Source organism: Sus scrofa, chromosome 9, assembly GCF_054392235.1.
Source record: "Sus scrofa isolate SSC_HxYL_T2T_F1_AM1 chromosome 9, Sscrofa_HxYL_maternal_Yorkshire_Landrace_v2.0, whole genome shotgun sequence".
Taxonomy (NCBI): domain Eukaryota; kingdom Metazoa; phylum Chordata; class Mammalia; order Artiodactyla; family Suidae; genus Sus; species Sus scrofa.
This window is the reverse complement of record NC_139391.1, coordinates 68,729,401-68,746,802: the sequence shown is the minus strand read 5'-3', so window position 1 is coordinate 68,746,802 and position 17,402 is coordinate 68,729,401. Positions and strand designations below refer to the sequence as shown.

General features: G+C 47.5%; 1 protein-coding gene across 1 annotated transcript; it reads left to right on the top strand.

Moving 5' to 3' along the window:
* Positions 1–4,006: 4,006 nt before the first annotated feature.
* On the top strand, positions 4,007–14,616 carry FMOD (fibromodulin). Its single transcript, NM_001444591.1, is given in 3 exon segments — positions 4,007–4,145; positions 6,859–7,846; positions 12,773–14,616. Coding segments are annotated over 2 exon segments (1,131 nt in total). The 5' UTR covers positions 4,007–4,145; positions 6,859–6,867; the 3' UTR covers positions 12,925–14,616.
* Positions 14,617–17,402: the final 2,786 nt, after the last annotated feature.

Here is a 17,402-nt window from a genome sequence, read left to right as displayed (position 1 = left end):
AAGTGCACCTCCTTTACATGTGGAGTCCTTTGGCAGTCTGGGAGACATCAGGATCCCCTACTTGGTTCTGCACATTGGAAACCAAGCCCTGAGGGCCTAGATCCAAGAACCAGGCAAACAGAGAGGCGGTAGTCAAAATGGAAGTTAGAATCCATTGACAAAGGGATTTTTGAACAGTAGCTATTTCCCTGAAACTCTGTCTCCTGACCTGGTCCCAATCATTCCTTCCTTCTTTTCCTCCTCCCAAGCCTACCTTGAAATGGGATGGATGACCAAAGGCCAAGTGCAAATCCTACATGGGGATACTGTGTTTTTTTGATGGATTTTCATTGGAAAGAATCCCAATCAATGTTTGGTCTCCAGATTCTACTGACTTCCACTGTTAGTAAACACAGTATTATTCAGCATGCCTGGAATTTAAAAAAATTAACATCTGTATTTAATGGGTAGATCTGTCCAAGCTATACAGGCCCAGGCCCAGCTAAGGAGTATCTCTCAGGCTCACCAGTGTTTTCTATTGAAAAGTGATGGCTTTCTGGACTCAAAAGGTATAAGAAAGTTGTCTGTGCATTATTTATAACCAACTTCACTCTTGCCTCTCTTGTGAGATCAGAGTTTGCTTCATATACATCTACTTTGGTTTTTTGTTTGTTTGTTTGTTTGTTTTTTTGGTTTTTAGGGCCACACTCGCGGCACGTGGAAGTTCCCAGCCTAGGGGTTGAATCAGAGCTACAGCCGCCAGCCTACACCACAGCCACAGCAAGGTGGGATCTGAGCCTCATCTGTGACCTACACCACAGCTCACGGCAACCCAGAATCCGACCCACTGAGTGAGGCCAGGGATCGAATCTGTATCCTTATGGATACCAATTAGATTAGTTTCCGCTTCACCACAATGGAAACGCCCACATCTGCTTAATTTGAAAAGGTATTATATCAAAATCTTTGTGTCCCCAACACTTAAGAGCATGTCAGGCACAGAATACATGCTTCTATGTATTACATTGAAAAGAAGTATGTGGGGGGTAAGGAAAGGAAACCTCTCATCTTTATACTCCCCTGTCCCCAAGCAGCTTGGGCCCTTGTGGTTAGCTGAGCTCCAGATTAACCGAGTCAGTCAGCCCTGACAGCAGGGTGGGATCCATCACCCCTCCGCTCCACCAGTCCTAAGGCCTTTTCCTGTCTTTGGAGTCATGCAGGTCAACGTTCAAATCTTTGTTTTGCCACTACTCAGTCACTTTTATCTCTGAGCCCCTATTTCCAACGCAAAATAGCTATTGTAATTAAGTCAGATAATGTAAGTAAACCTTATAGTAGGTAGTCAGCAAAGGCCCATTCATTTACTCAATCTTTTAAAAAAAACTCTTTGAGGGGAGTTCCCGTCGTGGCGCAGCGGTTAACGAATCTGACTAGGAACCATGAGGTTGTGGGTTCGATCCCTGGCCTTGCTCAGTGGGTTAAGGATCCGGTGTTGCCCTGAGCTGTGGTGTAGGTTGCAGACTCGGCTCGGATCCCGCGTTGCTGTGGCTCTGGCGTAGGCTGGCGGCTACAGCTCCGATTAGACCCCTAGCCTGGGAACCTCCATATGCTGCGGGAGTGGCCCAAGAAATAATAAAACAAAACAAAAAAAACTCTTTGAAATTCCTGAGGAGATTGGGTCCCTAACAAGGACCTATCATGTTATGTCAACAGTTCAAACCTATTGGAGCAACCAAAAGTGCTATTCTTTAAAATTCAAATTTTAAAATATTCAAATTCAAATCTAAGTCTTTTTCAATTTTTTTTTTTTAATAATGTGTGTTTCACATTGTGCATTGTTGGTAAAAATGTAAAGAATTTTGTGCATTGTTGTTGGAAATGTAAAATGGTTTTTCTGCTATGGAAAACAATACGGCGATTCCTTAAAAAAACTAAAAATAGACCAATTCCACTTTTGAACATGTAACCAAAATAATTAAAAGCAGGATCTCAAAGACATGCCTTTACACCCATGTTCATAGCAGCATTATTCACAATAGCTAAGAAGTGTAAGCAACACAAATGTCCATTGACCAATAAATGGATAGACAAAATGTGGTATATAGCCATACGACAGAGTACTATTCAGCCCTTAAATGAAAGGAAATTCTGACACATGATACAACATGGATGAACCATTATGCTATGTGAAATAAGCCAGTCACAAAAAGACAAATACTGTATGATTCCACTTATCAAAGTTATGGGTAGTATTCAAATTCAGAGAGATAGAAAGTTTTTTTCTACTCTGGATGGTTGCCAGGGGCAGAGAGAGAGTGAAATGGGGCATTTTTGTTTAATGAATGCAGAGTGCCAATTTTGAAAGATGAATAAGTTCTGGAGACTGGTTGTACAATATTTAACACTTCTGTTAAGTGCAGTACTTAACACTTCTGAACTGTACACTTAAAATTATGATAGTAAATTTTATGTGATGTGTAATTTACCATAATTTAAAAAAAATTAAAGGGATGATTCTTGGATGTTGGCATGAGACAATTTGTTGAAGAAAGAGCATTTAGGGTACATGGGTACATCTAAGCTACAGAGATGCTAGATAACTCAAATTCTTCTAGCCCCTGAACTTCAAATTCAGACTCATATATCTGACTGCCTGCATGTATCCCCATGCAAAGGCCTAACAGGCATCTCTAACTTAGACCCTGTCCCTCCCATCTTTCTAACGTCAGGAAACAGCGTTAGCACCCACTAAGTTACTCAACCTCAAAATCAAAGGCTCATCCTTGACTGTCCCTAACTCCCTATCTGGTCCATCTTTAAGACTTGTCAGCTCTTTGTCTAAAAATATATTATCCTGGATTTCCTGCTGTGGCGCAATAGGATCAGTAGTGTCTTGCGAGTGCTGGGACTCAGGTTTGATCCCTGCGCCTCACAGTGGGTCAAGGGTCTGGCGTAGCAGCAGCTGCAGCTTAAGCTTAGGTCACAACTACAGCTCAGATCTGATCCCTGGCTCGGGAACTCTGTATGTCAAGGGATGGCCAACAAATAAAATAATAAAAATACACTATTCCCTTTTCACTGCTGATCTGCCATTAGCTCTCAAGGAAGCTGGGCAAGAGGCTCCTGCTTCCAGTTTCCTCCTTTTCTCCACACAGCAGACTCTCCCATGTGCTTTTAAAAATGTGAATCTGATCCCTTCACTTCTTCTGCTTAGAACAAGTTATTTTTTAAACATTCCAAATAAAATTTAATCCATTCCGTGGCAAAAAGTCTAGCCCCCGCCTGCTCCTCCGACCTTATCCTCCCCTTACTCAGGGTCTCTATGTCTGTAAAATGGGTACAATGCTCTACTACAGAGTGAGCATCAACCATATTCTAGGCCAACTATATTCGTAGCTTACAGAGTCCTTGCTACAACAAGGTACTTGTTATTAGCCCAAAGATCATTGCAAGGATTAGATGAAAGTGTATGATGCTAGCAAATGATCAACAAATATAAGAGTCCCTTTCTTTCCCTTTATCCAGGAGGGAGAGAGAAACTCTAAAGTCCAGATGAGTCTACACCGGTCACAGATGGAGCTGGAGCCAGAGCCAGCTGTCTTTGTGCCCTGCTCCCTTGTTCATAAGCCTAACCCCCTGTCCGCAGAGAGTGTCTGAGCCCAGAAGGATGAGCACTCGCTCTCCAGGGGGACAAGTGGGTTGCCTAAAGAGTTAAAATGCCTCTTCCCCAATCCCAGCCCTCCCCTTCCCTGCATCTGCCTTTGTGGGTTTAATGAGAAACCCAGGCACTTCGTGAGAGACTGTACAAATAACTTCTAGGGCGCCACTAACTCATTCAACAGAAAGAGACCCAGAGCTGCCAATGCTTTAGGGAAGATAAGTGAGTGGAAAGAAGGTGGTTTTTACAGCGTCAGGCCGTCAGAAGTCAGAAGGATTTTGCGCGGTTGAGTGTGAGCTCCGCCCCTGCAGCAGAGCTGAAGAAGCCAGGATCCGGGCTCCTCAACCCCTCTCTTCACAATATTTGATTAGGAATTTGGGGGCGGGCCCTGGTCTGGCACAGACCCGCACACTCTCAGTAGACGCTCACTCCTCTCCCTCTCACACGCTCTCCAACCAAGGAGGCCAGACAGAGGGACCTGATCACTCTCTGAAAGGTTCAACTCGAGGTAAGTCAGTCATTTTACTTCAGTTTTTGTCCCTGGTAGTTCCCTAAAGGAAAGGGGCTGGGGAACAGGAAAGGGCCAGGAGGGAGGAGTCATTCCTCTTGGCCCTCTGGGCTGAGTCCCAGGATGCTGGAGGGGGGAAGGGGAGTAGAAGTAAGGGGTTCCAGCATGCTACTTTTGTTCTCCAGCTCCTCTCTGGTTGTTGGGGGGCCTCCAATTTCAGGCATGAAAAAGTGAAGGGCCAGGTACCTAGGGGAACCTTCTCTGTCTACTACTTATAAATTCCAGTGTCCCAGCCTTGTGTCTCTCCTTGTGTTCTCCCTTACAGAGAGGTTGTGGTGCCTGAATGCTGTTATGAGAGCAGAGGGGGAGTTTTGTGTAGTGTCTCTCTGTGTGTGTGTGTGTGTGTGTGTGTGTGTGTGTGTTGCTGGGGTGAAAGGGGAAAAATAAAGAGAAGTGTTGAGAACTGACCATGGCCAAGAAGCTGCGAAATAGGAATCCAGTTCAGGTTAGGGGATAGCTTCTGGTTTGATGTCTTTGACTCTGACAGGAGGGAGAGATGGTTCTCTAGAATGGAGAAATGGAAGAACAGTAGCCCCTGAGTAAGCTCCCTCCAACTTGCCAGTCCTAGGAACTTTCCATCTCACAAAACTCTGAGCACAGGAGGGTCTCTAGCGTTGGGGATGGGGGTGGATTCAAGAGTATACAACCCTGGAGCAACACTGCTAAGAGATAAGGGTGGGGTAAAGAGAGGCATAAGGTCCCCACCAAACCCTTTTAGTAGTCATGACTCCAAAAGAGAAGCCAAAGTGGGCAGGACGCATAGTCCTGGAAGATCGAGTCTTGAAGAGGAAGGTGGCTTTTGTCTGCCAAGGTGCCTCGTCTGGAAGGGGAAATGGAGACAGAGGCTCACTGTGCCAGCCTCCAGACAGCCACCTTGGTCCTGCAGCAGCCCAGGGCTGTGCATGGAAAAATGCACTGCTGGCAGTGGGCCACTCCATCCGTCCTCTCCTGGCCAGTGCCAGGGCCCAGCCAGCGTGCCCAGGCAGTGGGCGGTTGGGTCAGCTCCTCAGAAACACTGTGGGCTCTTTGTCTGAGGCTGCCTGAGGATGAGCCAGGGGCCTCGCCTCTGTAGCCCAGAGGCCAGTGGAAAGAAGTAGGTCTAAGGGAACCACTTTTAGGGGACAGAGTGAGCTGAGAGAGCCAGTGGCTGGAAGGTGACTAGATTGACTGTCACTTTCATCAGTGACATGGTCCTTCTCATCAGTGCATTGGATCTGATTAGGCTTTTAGACTCCTTTTCTTTTTCCTGTCCAGAGTTGCCAATTCCAGCAAGGCCCAACAGTGTTGTGAATGATATATGTGACAATTCTTGGGCCAAGAAAGGTTCTAATGTCTCTCTCCTCAAGGATAATGCTCACCCTTCTGGAAGCCCATGGCTCAAAGGGACTTTGCTTTGCTTTGGCTATAGGTACTCGGAGTAAGACACCCAGCCTAACATGCCACCCTCATCTTCCAGCCCTTCAACTTCCCTCTCAGATGACACCAAACCCACACTTCTCTCCAAGCCTACCTGCTCTCATCTCACTAGCATACAAGCACAAAGGCAATGGACTGTCTGGCAATGTGGGGGCCTAGATACAGAGCCCAGTAATCCAGAGGTCATCATAAGTGGCTTAGGACAGAAGAGAAAGATGCCAGAATCCCATTCGAAAGCCATGTTCCTTTGCAAAGTCTTCAATTTCAGTTCCATTTTAATGATTATTCCTCATTCCTCCTTCATTTCTCTTGGCCCCACGTGGCTCTTACATAATGTCTGTGGTGGAGCATGAGAAGTACTAACACTTTATTAGACACCACAGAGGACTACCAAGGGCACTGACTAAAACTCCATATACTCAATACCCACTCTAGTAGACAAATACCATACCAGGGGGCAGCATCCCCAGTCTGGAGGGGGTCTGTAACTGTTATATGAATACCCCATGCCAACCAAGTTGCCTGTGCAGCCACAAACTGCCAACCAGAGAGTTTCCTTGTGAGCAGGCTGTTACAGATGCTGGCACCACAAGCCTAAGCCTTGTGGTGGCTACAGAGGGACCACACCCTTCCCCACATACTCAAAACCAGAGCCCCCCACCTTCCTGAGAGACCAAAAGATCTTCCACAAGTAATTCAGATCTTCTCCTTTGAGATCTCAAGCCACTTCTGGAGGTTTCCCAGAGACGTGGAAAGAACCAGAGGGCTTTTTCCTTGGACTCTTAGAAATCATTATTTCTGGAGAATCCAAAATGGATGTGAAATCAGGCCTAAGGAGCACCCACCACCACCACTCTTCTGGGAATTTCTGCAGGCTTTCCATTTCCCTCAACAGTACCTTCAGGTTGCTGGAGGTTCCTATGGACCTGTCCCTCCAAAAAGATGCAGCACCTCCATTCAGTCTCCTTCTAATCTCAAAGGCTGTGTTTCTGTGACTCTATGACCAAAGGAAAATGCACCAAGCTCCCCCCAGATAGGCAAGGTCCAACTGAACCAAGTATGCAGAGGAAGCACTGGGAAGAGGCCCAGAGGAAGTGAGAGCAAGGCTCTTACTCATGGCTGTTTGATACTCAAGTCAAAACTGCAGACCTCAAAGCAGAAGGCTCGCCCATTGCCTCCCTAGATCCTTAGAGTCTCATTCACACCTGCTTACTCTCTCCTCTCTCCCTTCTTACAGACATACAAGATGCAGTGGGCCTCTCTCCTGCTGCTGGCAGGGCTCTGCTCCCTCTCCTGGGCCCAGTATGAAGATGACTCCCACTGGTGGTTCCACTACCTCCGCAACCAGCAGTCCACCTACTACGATCACTATGACCCTTACCCTTATGAGCCCTATGAGCCTTACCCCTACGGGGTTGAGGAAGGTCCAGCTTATGCCTACGGCTCTCCACCACCACCTGAACCCCGTGATTGCCCCCAGGAGTGCGACTGCCCCCCCAATTTCCCCACAGCCATGTACTGTGACAACCGCAACCTCAAGTACCTGCCTTTTGTCCCCTCCCGCATGAAATATGTCTACTTCCAGAACAACCAGATCTCTTCCATCCAAGAGGGCGTCTTCGACAATGCCACTGGGCTGCTCTGGATTGCTCTCCATGGCAACCAGATCACCAGTGATAAGGTGGGCAAGAAGGTCTTCTCCAAGCTGAGGCACCTGGAGAGGCTGTACCTGGACCACAACAACCTGACCCGGATGCCTGGCCCACTGCCTCGATCCCTGAGAGAGCTCCATCTTGACCACAACCAGATCTCAAGGGTCCCCAACAATGCGCTGGAGGGGCTGGAGAACCTCACAGCCTTGTACCTCCAACACAACGAGATCCAGGAAGTAGGCAGTTCAATGAGAGGCCTCCGGTCACTGATCTTGCTGGACCTGAGTTACAATCACCTTCGGAAGGTGCCTGATGGACTGCCCTCGGCCCTTGAGCAGTTGTACCTAGAGCACAACAACGTCTACTCGGTCCCCGACAGCTACTTCCGGGGGTCGCCCAAGCTGCTATATGTGCGGCTGTCCCACAACAGTCTCACCAACAATGGCCTGGCCTCCAACACTTTCAATTCCAGCAGCCTCCTTGAGCTCGACCTCTCCTACAACCAGCTGCAGAAGATCCCCCCAGTCAACACCAACCTGGAGAACCTCTACCTCCAAGGCAATAGGATCAATGGTGAGACCTTGGCAAAGGGAAGTGGGGAGGGCTGTCTGTTGCATTGAAAAGACCTGATTCTGAGTTCTGGTGACAATACAGAAGAAATAGAAGTAGGGGAACCAAAGAGTACCCACGAAGCAAACTGAAAACCCAGCCATACCCTTGTACAAAATGGTACAAAAGGGCATATTTTAGGCCACACAGCAGTGCTAGGAAAAGTCAGTGGAGAGTGGGCTAGTATGGAAGAAGACCTTCCAGAAAAGGTAAGTCTCAATCTAGATCTTGAGAGATAAGAGGGCCCGGGCTGGAGGAACACAGGACAGAGCCATTCTGAGAAGTGGAATTGCCAAAAGCAAAGGGACTTGTTATTTAACAGGTCACCTGGAGGGGGCACCTAGGAAGTGTGTCTAAGAGGAAGATTCGTGTGTTAAGCAGTGAGAGATGAGTTTGGAGAGGTTTGGGAGGGGGAAATTCATAGATAGGAGGATCTATCTTAAGAGGAAGGTGCACTGCTAAATAAGAAGACATGGCATCTGTACTTACTCATTGACCCAGAAGAAGAGCTCTCTGTTTCCATATGATGTACTCCTGCCTTGACAGGCTGGTCTTGTGTGTGGATGTTTATTTGTTTTATAAACACAACACCTGGTGGACAAGAATTTGTAGCCTCTGGGAGCTGAAAACAGCACTTGCACTGGTTGGTTCCCCCTGGAGTACAAGGAGCCCCTGGTGGCAGGGCAGAGGTCCCCCTAGGGTAACATGAGCCCGACCACCACAAAACCCTAGGGTGGTGAGCAAGCACTTGGGCTTCTTTTTTTCCAAGCACTATCCAGCAAAGGCCTAAAGGGCTGCCTCTCTAGCTCCAAGAACTAAAATCTTCACTTCAGACTGGATTATCTAGTTGACTGTCAGCTCCCTCTCAGGATCTTGTGTTCAGAATGTGCTTACATTACCTCCAGGGCCTCTAATGTCTTAATCCCAGCTGGAAGGTACTGAGCCAGCATTTAACCTCCCTTCCTCTGCAGCAAAGTACCCCTCTCCCTGGGGAAAGAAGGACTCATTAATGACCACTGGCAAAGGGCTTTGAAGTAGAGCCTGCTGAGAGCAAACAGCACCATCAAAGCACAGATAGCGACTGAGTCCACATCCTCTCCCATCAAACCTTTCCCACCCTGTGCTCAGGGAACAGATCAGTCGTTTGGTAAGACGTTAACGAGCTGCTCAGCCCTCTGAGTGAGAGAGGCACCAGTCCCAGAGGTTGACTGTGGGGCGGGCAAGGTGAAAAGGTGTTTGAAGTGCAAGACACCATCATGTACAGTGCAAACTTATTTGTATTTAAAGTCTCTCTTCCTTTCCTGGGGTCGGGGTGGGGCCCTTCCTCCTCCCGAGGGGCACTCTCTGGTCTCTAAGACGCTGCAGACTGCAAAGGGTGTGACATTTGCTTGTAGCTGTCCATCATCCCACCCGGAAGTCACCACCACTTACTTGCCACCCACTCTGAACCCAGGAGGACTGTCATATTAGAAATGTCATATTGGGGAGTTCCCATCATGGTGCAGAGGAAATGAATCTGACTGGGAACCATGAGGTTGCGGGTTCGAGCCCTGGCCTCTCTCAGTGGGTTAAAGATCCTGCATTGCTGTGGCTGTAGCATAGGTCAGCAGCTGTAGTTCCAACTCGACCCCTAACCTGAGAACTTCCATATGCTGCAGGTGTGGCCCTAAAAAGCAAAAAAAAAAAAAAAAAAAGAAAAAAGAAAAAAGAAAAAAGAAATAAAGAAATAAAGAAAGAAAAAAGAAATGTCACATTGGGAGTTCCTGTTACGGCACTGCGGAAATGAATCTGACTAGTATCCATGAGGATGTGGGTTTGATCCCTGGCCTTGCTCAGTGGGTCGGGGATCTGGCATTGCTGTGAACTCTGGTGTAGGCTGGCAGCTGTAGCTCCAATTTGACCCCTAGTCTTGGAACTTCCATATTCAGCGAGTGCAGCCCTAAAAAGCAAAAAAGCAAAAAAGTTATATAGTATGCTGTGCTTTATCAAAATTTGACCCTGAAACTATGACATCAAAGAGCAGCTATCATGAGAGAGAAGCCACTAATTATTGCCTAACTATACAATCAGTGAAACCTGGGGTGGGAAAGGCTCCATCACAGCAAATTGTTATCACTCTGTTTTCATGCAGAACCATATCTGTCGCTCAGACACAAGGTGGTCCACCCCTTCCAGAAGCGCTGCCAAAGATAAAATCACTTTAGTGTTCCAAGGTCTTGCAGGGAAGTTCTCCCTTGAGTCAAACCTAAAAATACTCAGTGTCTACCCCAAATCCCTTCTTGTGCAGTTTAAGCTAAACCCCCTTTATCTGATTATCATTTAGTCTCTCCCTTAGTCTCCTCTTGACAACGTGATACCAACTCCTTATTTTTCTTTATTAATGGATTAATACATGTAAACTACCTGGCCCAGGACCCAGCACATTAAAATGAAAAGGCAATTCACTGTAACTGTTATAAGCTTTTCTTCTCATAGCCATTTTGAAGTTGTCAGGTAGCTTTGTTTTGTTTCATTTTTTGCACTGCAAAGAGGGGAAACTGAGACACAGAGAAGGAAAAGCAATCTCTCCAGGTCATCCAGATAACCTAGCCTCTGCCTTCAACATCAAAAGACCTAGAGACAGGCTTCTCTGGCTGAAAATGGAAGGAGTACCTTTCGGATTCAGACCACCAGCAGGAAAGACAATTGTCCAAGTTCAGCCCCTTGCTCAGCTGGGCAAGTGGAAAGGAAGTCTCCTTGCACAGCCCTCAGGGACCCCTAGCAGGGGTGGTGAAGGTGCATCAGAAGTAACCTTCTGAAAGGGAAGCTAAACGGACAGGCTGTGTGTGGTGGGGGGGTACTGGGCCTGGGCCTCTCCCTCCCCCTTCCCTCTTCCACTAGCATCTCCCTCAGTTTTTCCAGCCTGGCAACAGCGGGAAACACAGCTCTGAATGTTATTCGGTAGCTCTGGGATCCAGTGGAGGGGGGCGGGTACACCAGGAGGAATTTGGAAAGACTTATGTCAGAATTTAATCTGGGATGGAAAGTGTCCTCCAGAGTCTCCAAGAAGAAGCCCTGTTCTATTCCTGAACTTGGGGAAGACAAAGAGGGGGGCCCACCGTGCTCCGCATGTGCATAGAATCTACATACGCTGTGTATTGAGCAGCCCCTAAGTGTCCCCCAAATTTGCATTTGCACAGTTGGGATTTAGGGCTTTAGCAGACAGTCTGAAGTCCCCAGGCTCAGGGTAGAAAATCTATCTCAGAATCTCTAAGCTCAGTCCCCAGCAGGATTGGAAGTGATATTTAAGTGGGGCAGCTTTACTTCTTTCCGGCCCACCCCCCTCTACCTGTTCCACAGACAGCATAGACCTGGCCTCCAGCCTTGGCTCTTGCCCCCAACCTGTTCACTTGGAGGCCACTCGATCTACTCCCTGGGACCAGAAAGGAGACATCTGAGTGTTCTCCAAAGAAGGGTATTTCCCATCTCCCCCACGATTCTCATCATTCTTTGAGGCTGGGTTTTCTATCTTACGTTTGTAGTACAAGTTAATTGGCTAGAGCCTCACCCTATCTCCTCTTGATCAGTTCTTAACAGAGACAGAAAACCATCATTAGTGCTCATTTAAAAACAATTTCTTCATATATCTAAGCTCTCCATACTGTCTTCCTTACAAGCTTCATTTTCATACTCATAACCTCTCTATCCACAATGCCCTTGACGGTCACCTCTGGAAAGAGAGACAGGAAGGCCTTCCTCCCAATTCCTCCTGCCCAGCTCCAGGCTGACACACAGCTCCTGACCGCTGTGGCAAGCTGAGGAATGCCTCTGCTGGAAGCAAAAGCAAGCCCAGCTCTGGGTCTGCCTAAGCATTACATCCATTGAGACATAGCCTACCAAGACCTGACAGGTAAATTCACCCAAAGTCCCCTTAACCGGAGTGATCTTCCTGACACCCTTACGTACTCCGTGGAAGCCAGCCCATAGAGGCTTCAGCAGGTTTTCAGTGGTGACTTTTGCTGTCCCTGCTGGAGTTTTAGCTGAGTTCTTGGTTTTTATCCTTCAAGTTTCTGACCCAGTAGACTAGAGACAGAGGTGGTTGATTTATCCAAGAGGATAACTAGGGGGAGAACAAGGTGAATGGCAGCAGAAGGATATGTGTTTAAACCAAACAGAACTATTTGTATCTATTAGGATCACATGGGTTTTTTTTGGGGGGGGCACCTCAAAAAGGGAGACTTTTGAGATTATGGAGTAAACCATATCATAAAAAATACAGTAGGCAAGGAAGTCGTGTATGTGACTTTTTAGCTCCATAGCAGCCCTGTTTATCTATGAATTTCCATCTCCTTGAACCTCAGGGCCTTGTTCACTCCTTAGGCTGTACTCAGAATGTACACGGGCTGTCTCCTAAAAGCTCTGTGCTCAGGGACAATTGTCTCTCAGCCCAGGTTTCTCTCTTCAATTTCCTGCCACTTTCTCCATCTGCAAAGCGTTAGGAAATAGTCCAGATTCAAATCCCTCCATTTCTCCAGTTTTTCTTCTCAAAGCAATACAGAAACACCTTCCTCTCCAAAAGCAATCAAGAGTGAAGGTCAAAGGTGCTAGGGTTCTTCTTTGACTACCTTCTGCTGCCACCTGCTGCCCATAGCTGGGAAAAGATGGGACCCAGGAAAGACGTGCAAGGACATCCCAGCGTCTACAGTGTGCAGGTTGCCGGATGGGTAGGAGGCCCAGCGACAGAAACAGGCAGAGGCCCCACTAATTTCCGATCCTGGAAAGCGCCTGCCCCACGCAGCCAAGTTCTACTTCTCATGTTCGAAATTTCACAGAGGCTGTCTGGCCTCGCTGTGGACTCAGGTCCCTGATCTGGGCTTCTCCAACCCACCTCTGCCTTTCTTGCCTCCACAGAGTTCTCCATTAGCAGTTTCTGCACCGTGGTGGACGTCATGAACTTCTCCAAGCTGCAGGTGCTGCGCCTGGATGGGAACGAGATCAAGCGCAGCGCCATGCCCGCCGATGCGCCCCTCTGCCTGCGCCTCGCCAGCCTCATCGAGATCTGAGCGGCCCACACACTGGGCGCAGGGTCGGAGCCCCGGGGCCCCTCTGCATTTGGCTTGATGGTTTGGTTTGGCTTTTGCTGGAAGGTCTGGGACAGATCATGTGACAGAAGTCCATGGGCTCCCTCTATAGTCTTCTTCCCTGTAGGCAGGTTTAGGTGGAATCTGGGGACAGGCAGCCTTCTTCTGCTGAGGGAAATGAAACTCTCTTTTCCAGGACAGAAATGGTGGCAGAGGGAGTAATCTTTGAAGTCCCAAACCCAGAAATCTCATTACCCTCAAGTTCCTCACGATGATGTGGTGCCATGAACCTTAAAAGTTCATGGGCATAACCGTACTTTATAAACAATCACTGACTATGTGAGCAGCGCTTGACAGCTCTCCCACATGCAGGGCTGGTGGTGCAGTTACTCTTGGCTCCCACTCACTGCTCCTCAGAATATACCTCTTGCCTAAATGCCTCCTCCTAAGTCCACTTCATCCCCCCCAGTCTTGCTCTATAGACACCTTTTCTATGGCTTAGGCAGAGGCAGGAGACCCCAAGGCACATCTGCATCTGCCCAGCGCCTGTCCAGAGAAGTCATGCTTGTGTCTGAGGTTGGAAGGACACCAAGAGTCACCTCTACCTTCCAAACCTCACTCTTCGAAAGCCACCGTATTAGAGATCACCAATATGATGACAACATTCCTGGCTTGTTGTGGAACCGATCTCAGGCTTAGCTAAATGTGTGGGACTGTGTTTTAGCAGCTGGGCAGCTCTTTGAAGGTGAATCAGACTTCAAAAGAGGAAAGGCCAGACTCTGTTTATCATCAGCATCCGTAATGGGAATAAACACACCTGGAATTGGCTGAACTGAGAAGCAGCCCCAGTAGTTTCTTTGTTGTCCAGCACTCTCTACATTCCCAGCAGCTCCCTACCTGGGCCTTCATCCTCAAAGGCAGGAGGAAGGTCATTTGTCCTCTCCTCTTATGCAAGCAGAAAGATCTATATCCTGATGGTAGAGGCAGACTCCAACCAGCCCTGGACTTGCCTGCTAGCCCAAAGGAAGAGGCTGTGGTATTAATGGTTTTGCTATCTGTATTAATTGTTTTGTTCTAAAACCACAGTTAATAGGACCAGCTCTGGCTGAAAATGCTCACTGGGTCTGTGAAGCCCAGGCCAGGCAGCCAAATTTTGCCTGTGCTGAGCAGAAAACCCTCTGCTTTCACACCTCTGAGCTATACCCTCATTACGGAAGATGGCTGTTGCTTTATAGCTTGGCAGGAGAACAATGAATTCTTACCATTTCTGAAAGTAATGTTACCTAGGAAGCCCCTATCTTTGAGGTCCCATTGGGATGGAGCCATCTGGGCAGCCAGGAGCAGGGACTGCTGGAGGGAGGCTAGCCCTGGTCTGGTCCCTGCCCAGATGCCACTGCATCCCTGATACAGTGTCTTCTTTGAAGTGGTTTCCCTAAAGAGGGAAGGGGGGATCCTTGGACTGTGTTCCTAGCTCTGGACCCTGAAATCCACAAAAGCCAAACCAGCTCATTTCAACAAAGGAGCTCTGCTGTGAGGGGCAAGGCTGCCCCAGGGCTCTTCAGAAAGCATCTGCATGTGAACACCATCATGCCTCTATAAAGGATCCTTACTACAGGAAAAGCATGAGTGGTGGCTAACCTGCCCAATAAAGTTATTTTATGTTTGCATCTGCAAGAATGGAGTCATTTAAAACAGACACAGAAGGGGACCTAGTGGGGTCTCATGGGCCTCAGATTGGAGGAGCTCACTTTCTCATCTTCTGTTTGGGCAGATGTAGCAAGAGGGTTTTTAAAAGCTCTGGTTAGTGAACTTTGTGCCCTGGAAGTTCTTCTTGTAGTCTAACTTCAATCCCACTAGCTACACATTTCCTTCCATTTGGTCTCCAAAAAATAAAGACAACTGGTTGTTTGCTCTCCCCCCCCATTCATTCTAACATTTTTCTTTTTCAACCATCCTCCCTCATCTGCCCAGTAATTCTGGCCCTGGTGGGTTGAGTATTGTTGTCTTAACTGCTTTTGCCCTCTAGTGGCAACTGTGTGCAACTGAGGGCAGTCAAGTATTGCAAACCTCTGTTGGGCTTGGAAAAGGAAAATAAGCATTTGGTGGCCCATCCACTCTTTCATTCAACCTCTCAACGCACATTTCTTTTTCTTTTTTGGCCATGCCTGAAGCATGTGGAAGTTCCTGGGTCAGCAGTCAAACCTGAACCACACCAGTGAACCCAGCCACTGCAGTGACAGCATCAGATCCTTAGCCTGTTGCGCCACAAGGGAATTCCTCAATGCACATTTCTCAAAAGGCTTTAAGAAAAAGATGCTTATCAAGTGTTATATAAGTTAGGAGGGTGGGCTAGGCTTGTGCTTTTGGAACAATTTACTGTTTTCTAATAGAGAAATAACCACAAATGATATATTGAGCTGAATATATTATTTTTTGCCTTTTTTTTTTTTTTTTTTTTTTTTTTAGGGCCGCACCTAGCACATACAGAAGTTCCCAGCCTAGAGGTCAAATCAGAGCTGCAGCTCCTGGCCTACACCACAGCCATAGCAACACCAGATCCAAAAGAATCTGCAAACTACACCACAGCTCACAGCAATGCCAGATCCTTAACCCACTGAGCCTGGCCAGGGATCAAAGGCACATCCTCAGGAATACTAGTAGGTTTCATTACTGCTGAGCCACAATGGGAACTCCCAAGCTAAATATATTATTTACTGAATATATTCACTAATATATTCTGTGCCATGCATATTACAAGTGTTAAAACTTCAGAGTAAGCCAGAGTAAGCTAATCTGATTATAGATATCTGGAGCAAGAGTTAGGCAGGAATGTGAGCATGCAAAAAGGTCCATCATAACTACAACCATAAGCCTTTCTTCAAGGAAGCAAGTTCAGGACATCTGCCTTGGCTCCAAAGCAGAGATGTCACATGAAGAAGGTGGAGACTCAGACACATATGAGGGGATCCAGCCAAGATACAAGAAGGAATCCCCTGCCTCTCAGTTCTGCTTCTTTGCAGCTCCCATGAACATCCCAGCCAAGACAGAGCAGGGGGGAGAATCCAGGATCAGGTTCAGTTCTGCTGCAAGGCTTCCCTGGTTTCTAAATAAAGTGCTTCTCAACAGGGTAGCAGGAGCAAATTATCCAACAGGCTCAGTTGGCTCTTTTCCTTTAGGCTACCATTTGATCAGTACTTATTATGTGCTGGGTGCTTTGCTTATGTTACCTCATTAGCATTCCTAAACATTTTACACCAGAGGTACTATTATCTTCACTATTTTATAGATGAGAAGACCAAAGCACAAAAAGGCTGAGGTCACCTAGGAAGGAAGCACCAAGGCCAGGATCTGACCCCAGGCCATCTGTCTCCCTGGCCTGTCAGTTTTGCTGTGCTAGGCTTAAGATCTCTGTGTTACTGGTGTGCGTAGAACTACCAGGAGTATGGAGTAGGCTTGGTAGTAGATGGAGTGCAAGGAGCCGAGGGAGGCCATTTGACTTTATATCTTGTGGACCTGAATCCATTCTTCTAGCAAGCACAATCCTTTTATGGAATTTTCCAATTAAAATTCACTCTTCATCAATAAATGTTTACTGCATGCCGTTGGTAGGCAATGGGAATACTGCAGACAACAGAAGCAAGACTTACCTGCCATTGGGGGATTTATAATCCAGTGCAGTGACAAACTTTGAGCAAAAGAACCACCCAAGGACCATATAGTTACAAACTGAGAAAGGGCATGAAGGAGATGAGGTCTACATGAGGGCTATCAAGGAGCCTGACCTCGACTGGAGGTTCAGGGGCAAATACTCAGATGCGCGGAGAGTGTAGTTACCTAGATGTAGATATGGGAGGAGCAGTCCAGCAAAAATAATGACCCAGCATGTATACACTTCTTAATGCAGGAGGGGGCTTGCCAAACTCTGAAAGACGGTAAGAAGGACTGGAGCACAGATGGTAAGGGAATGAGACTGGAGCAATGAGACTGGAGCTGTAGGCAGGGGTAAAAACATCTAGTGCCTTCATTTTCTTATTTCAGACTCAGTACCAAGAAACTACCAACATTCCAAAGTCTTGGCTCAGTCTTACAGTTCTGTCTTCCAGCGACTAGTGGGCAGCATCTCACTTCTAAAACCTTTCAAGACTTCAATCCAAGTCCACTTTCTCCCTTCCTGAGCCCCTTGAGACGCTTAACCAATAATCCAAAGCATCAGACGGTCTGGTGTAACAAGGGAGTCTTGATATTTGCGAACCGCTTCAGCAGTCTGCTGAAGCCTATGAACGTCTTCTCAAGACTTTTTTTTTTTTTTTTTTTTGCCATTTCTAGGGCCGCTCTCACGGCATGTGGAGGTTCCCAGGCTAGGGGTCTAATCGGAGCTGTAGCTGCTGGCCTATGCCAGAGCCACAGCAATTCAGGATCAGAGCTGTGTCTGCAACCCACACCACAGCTCACGGCAACGC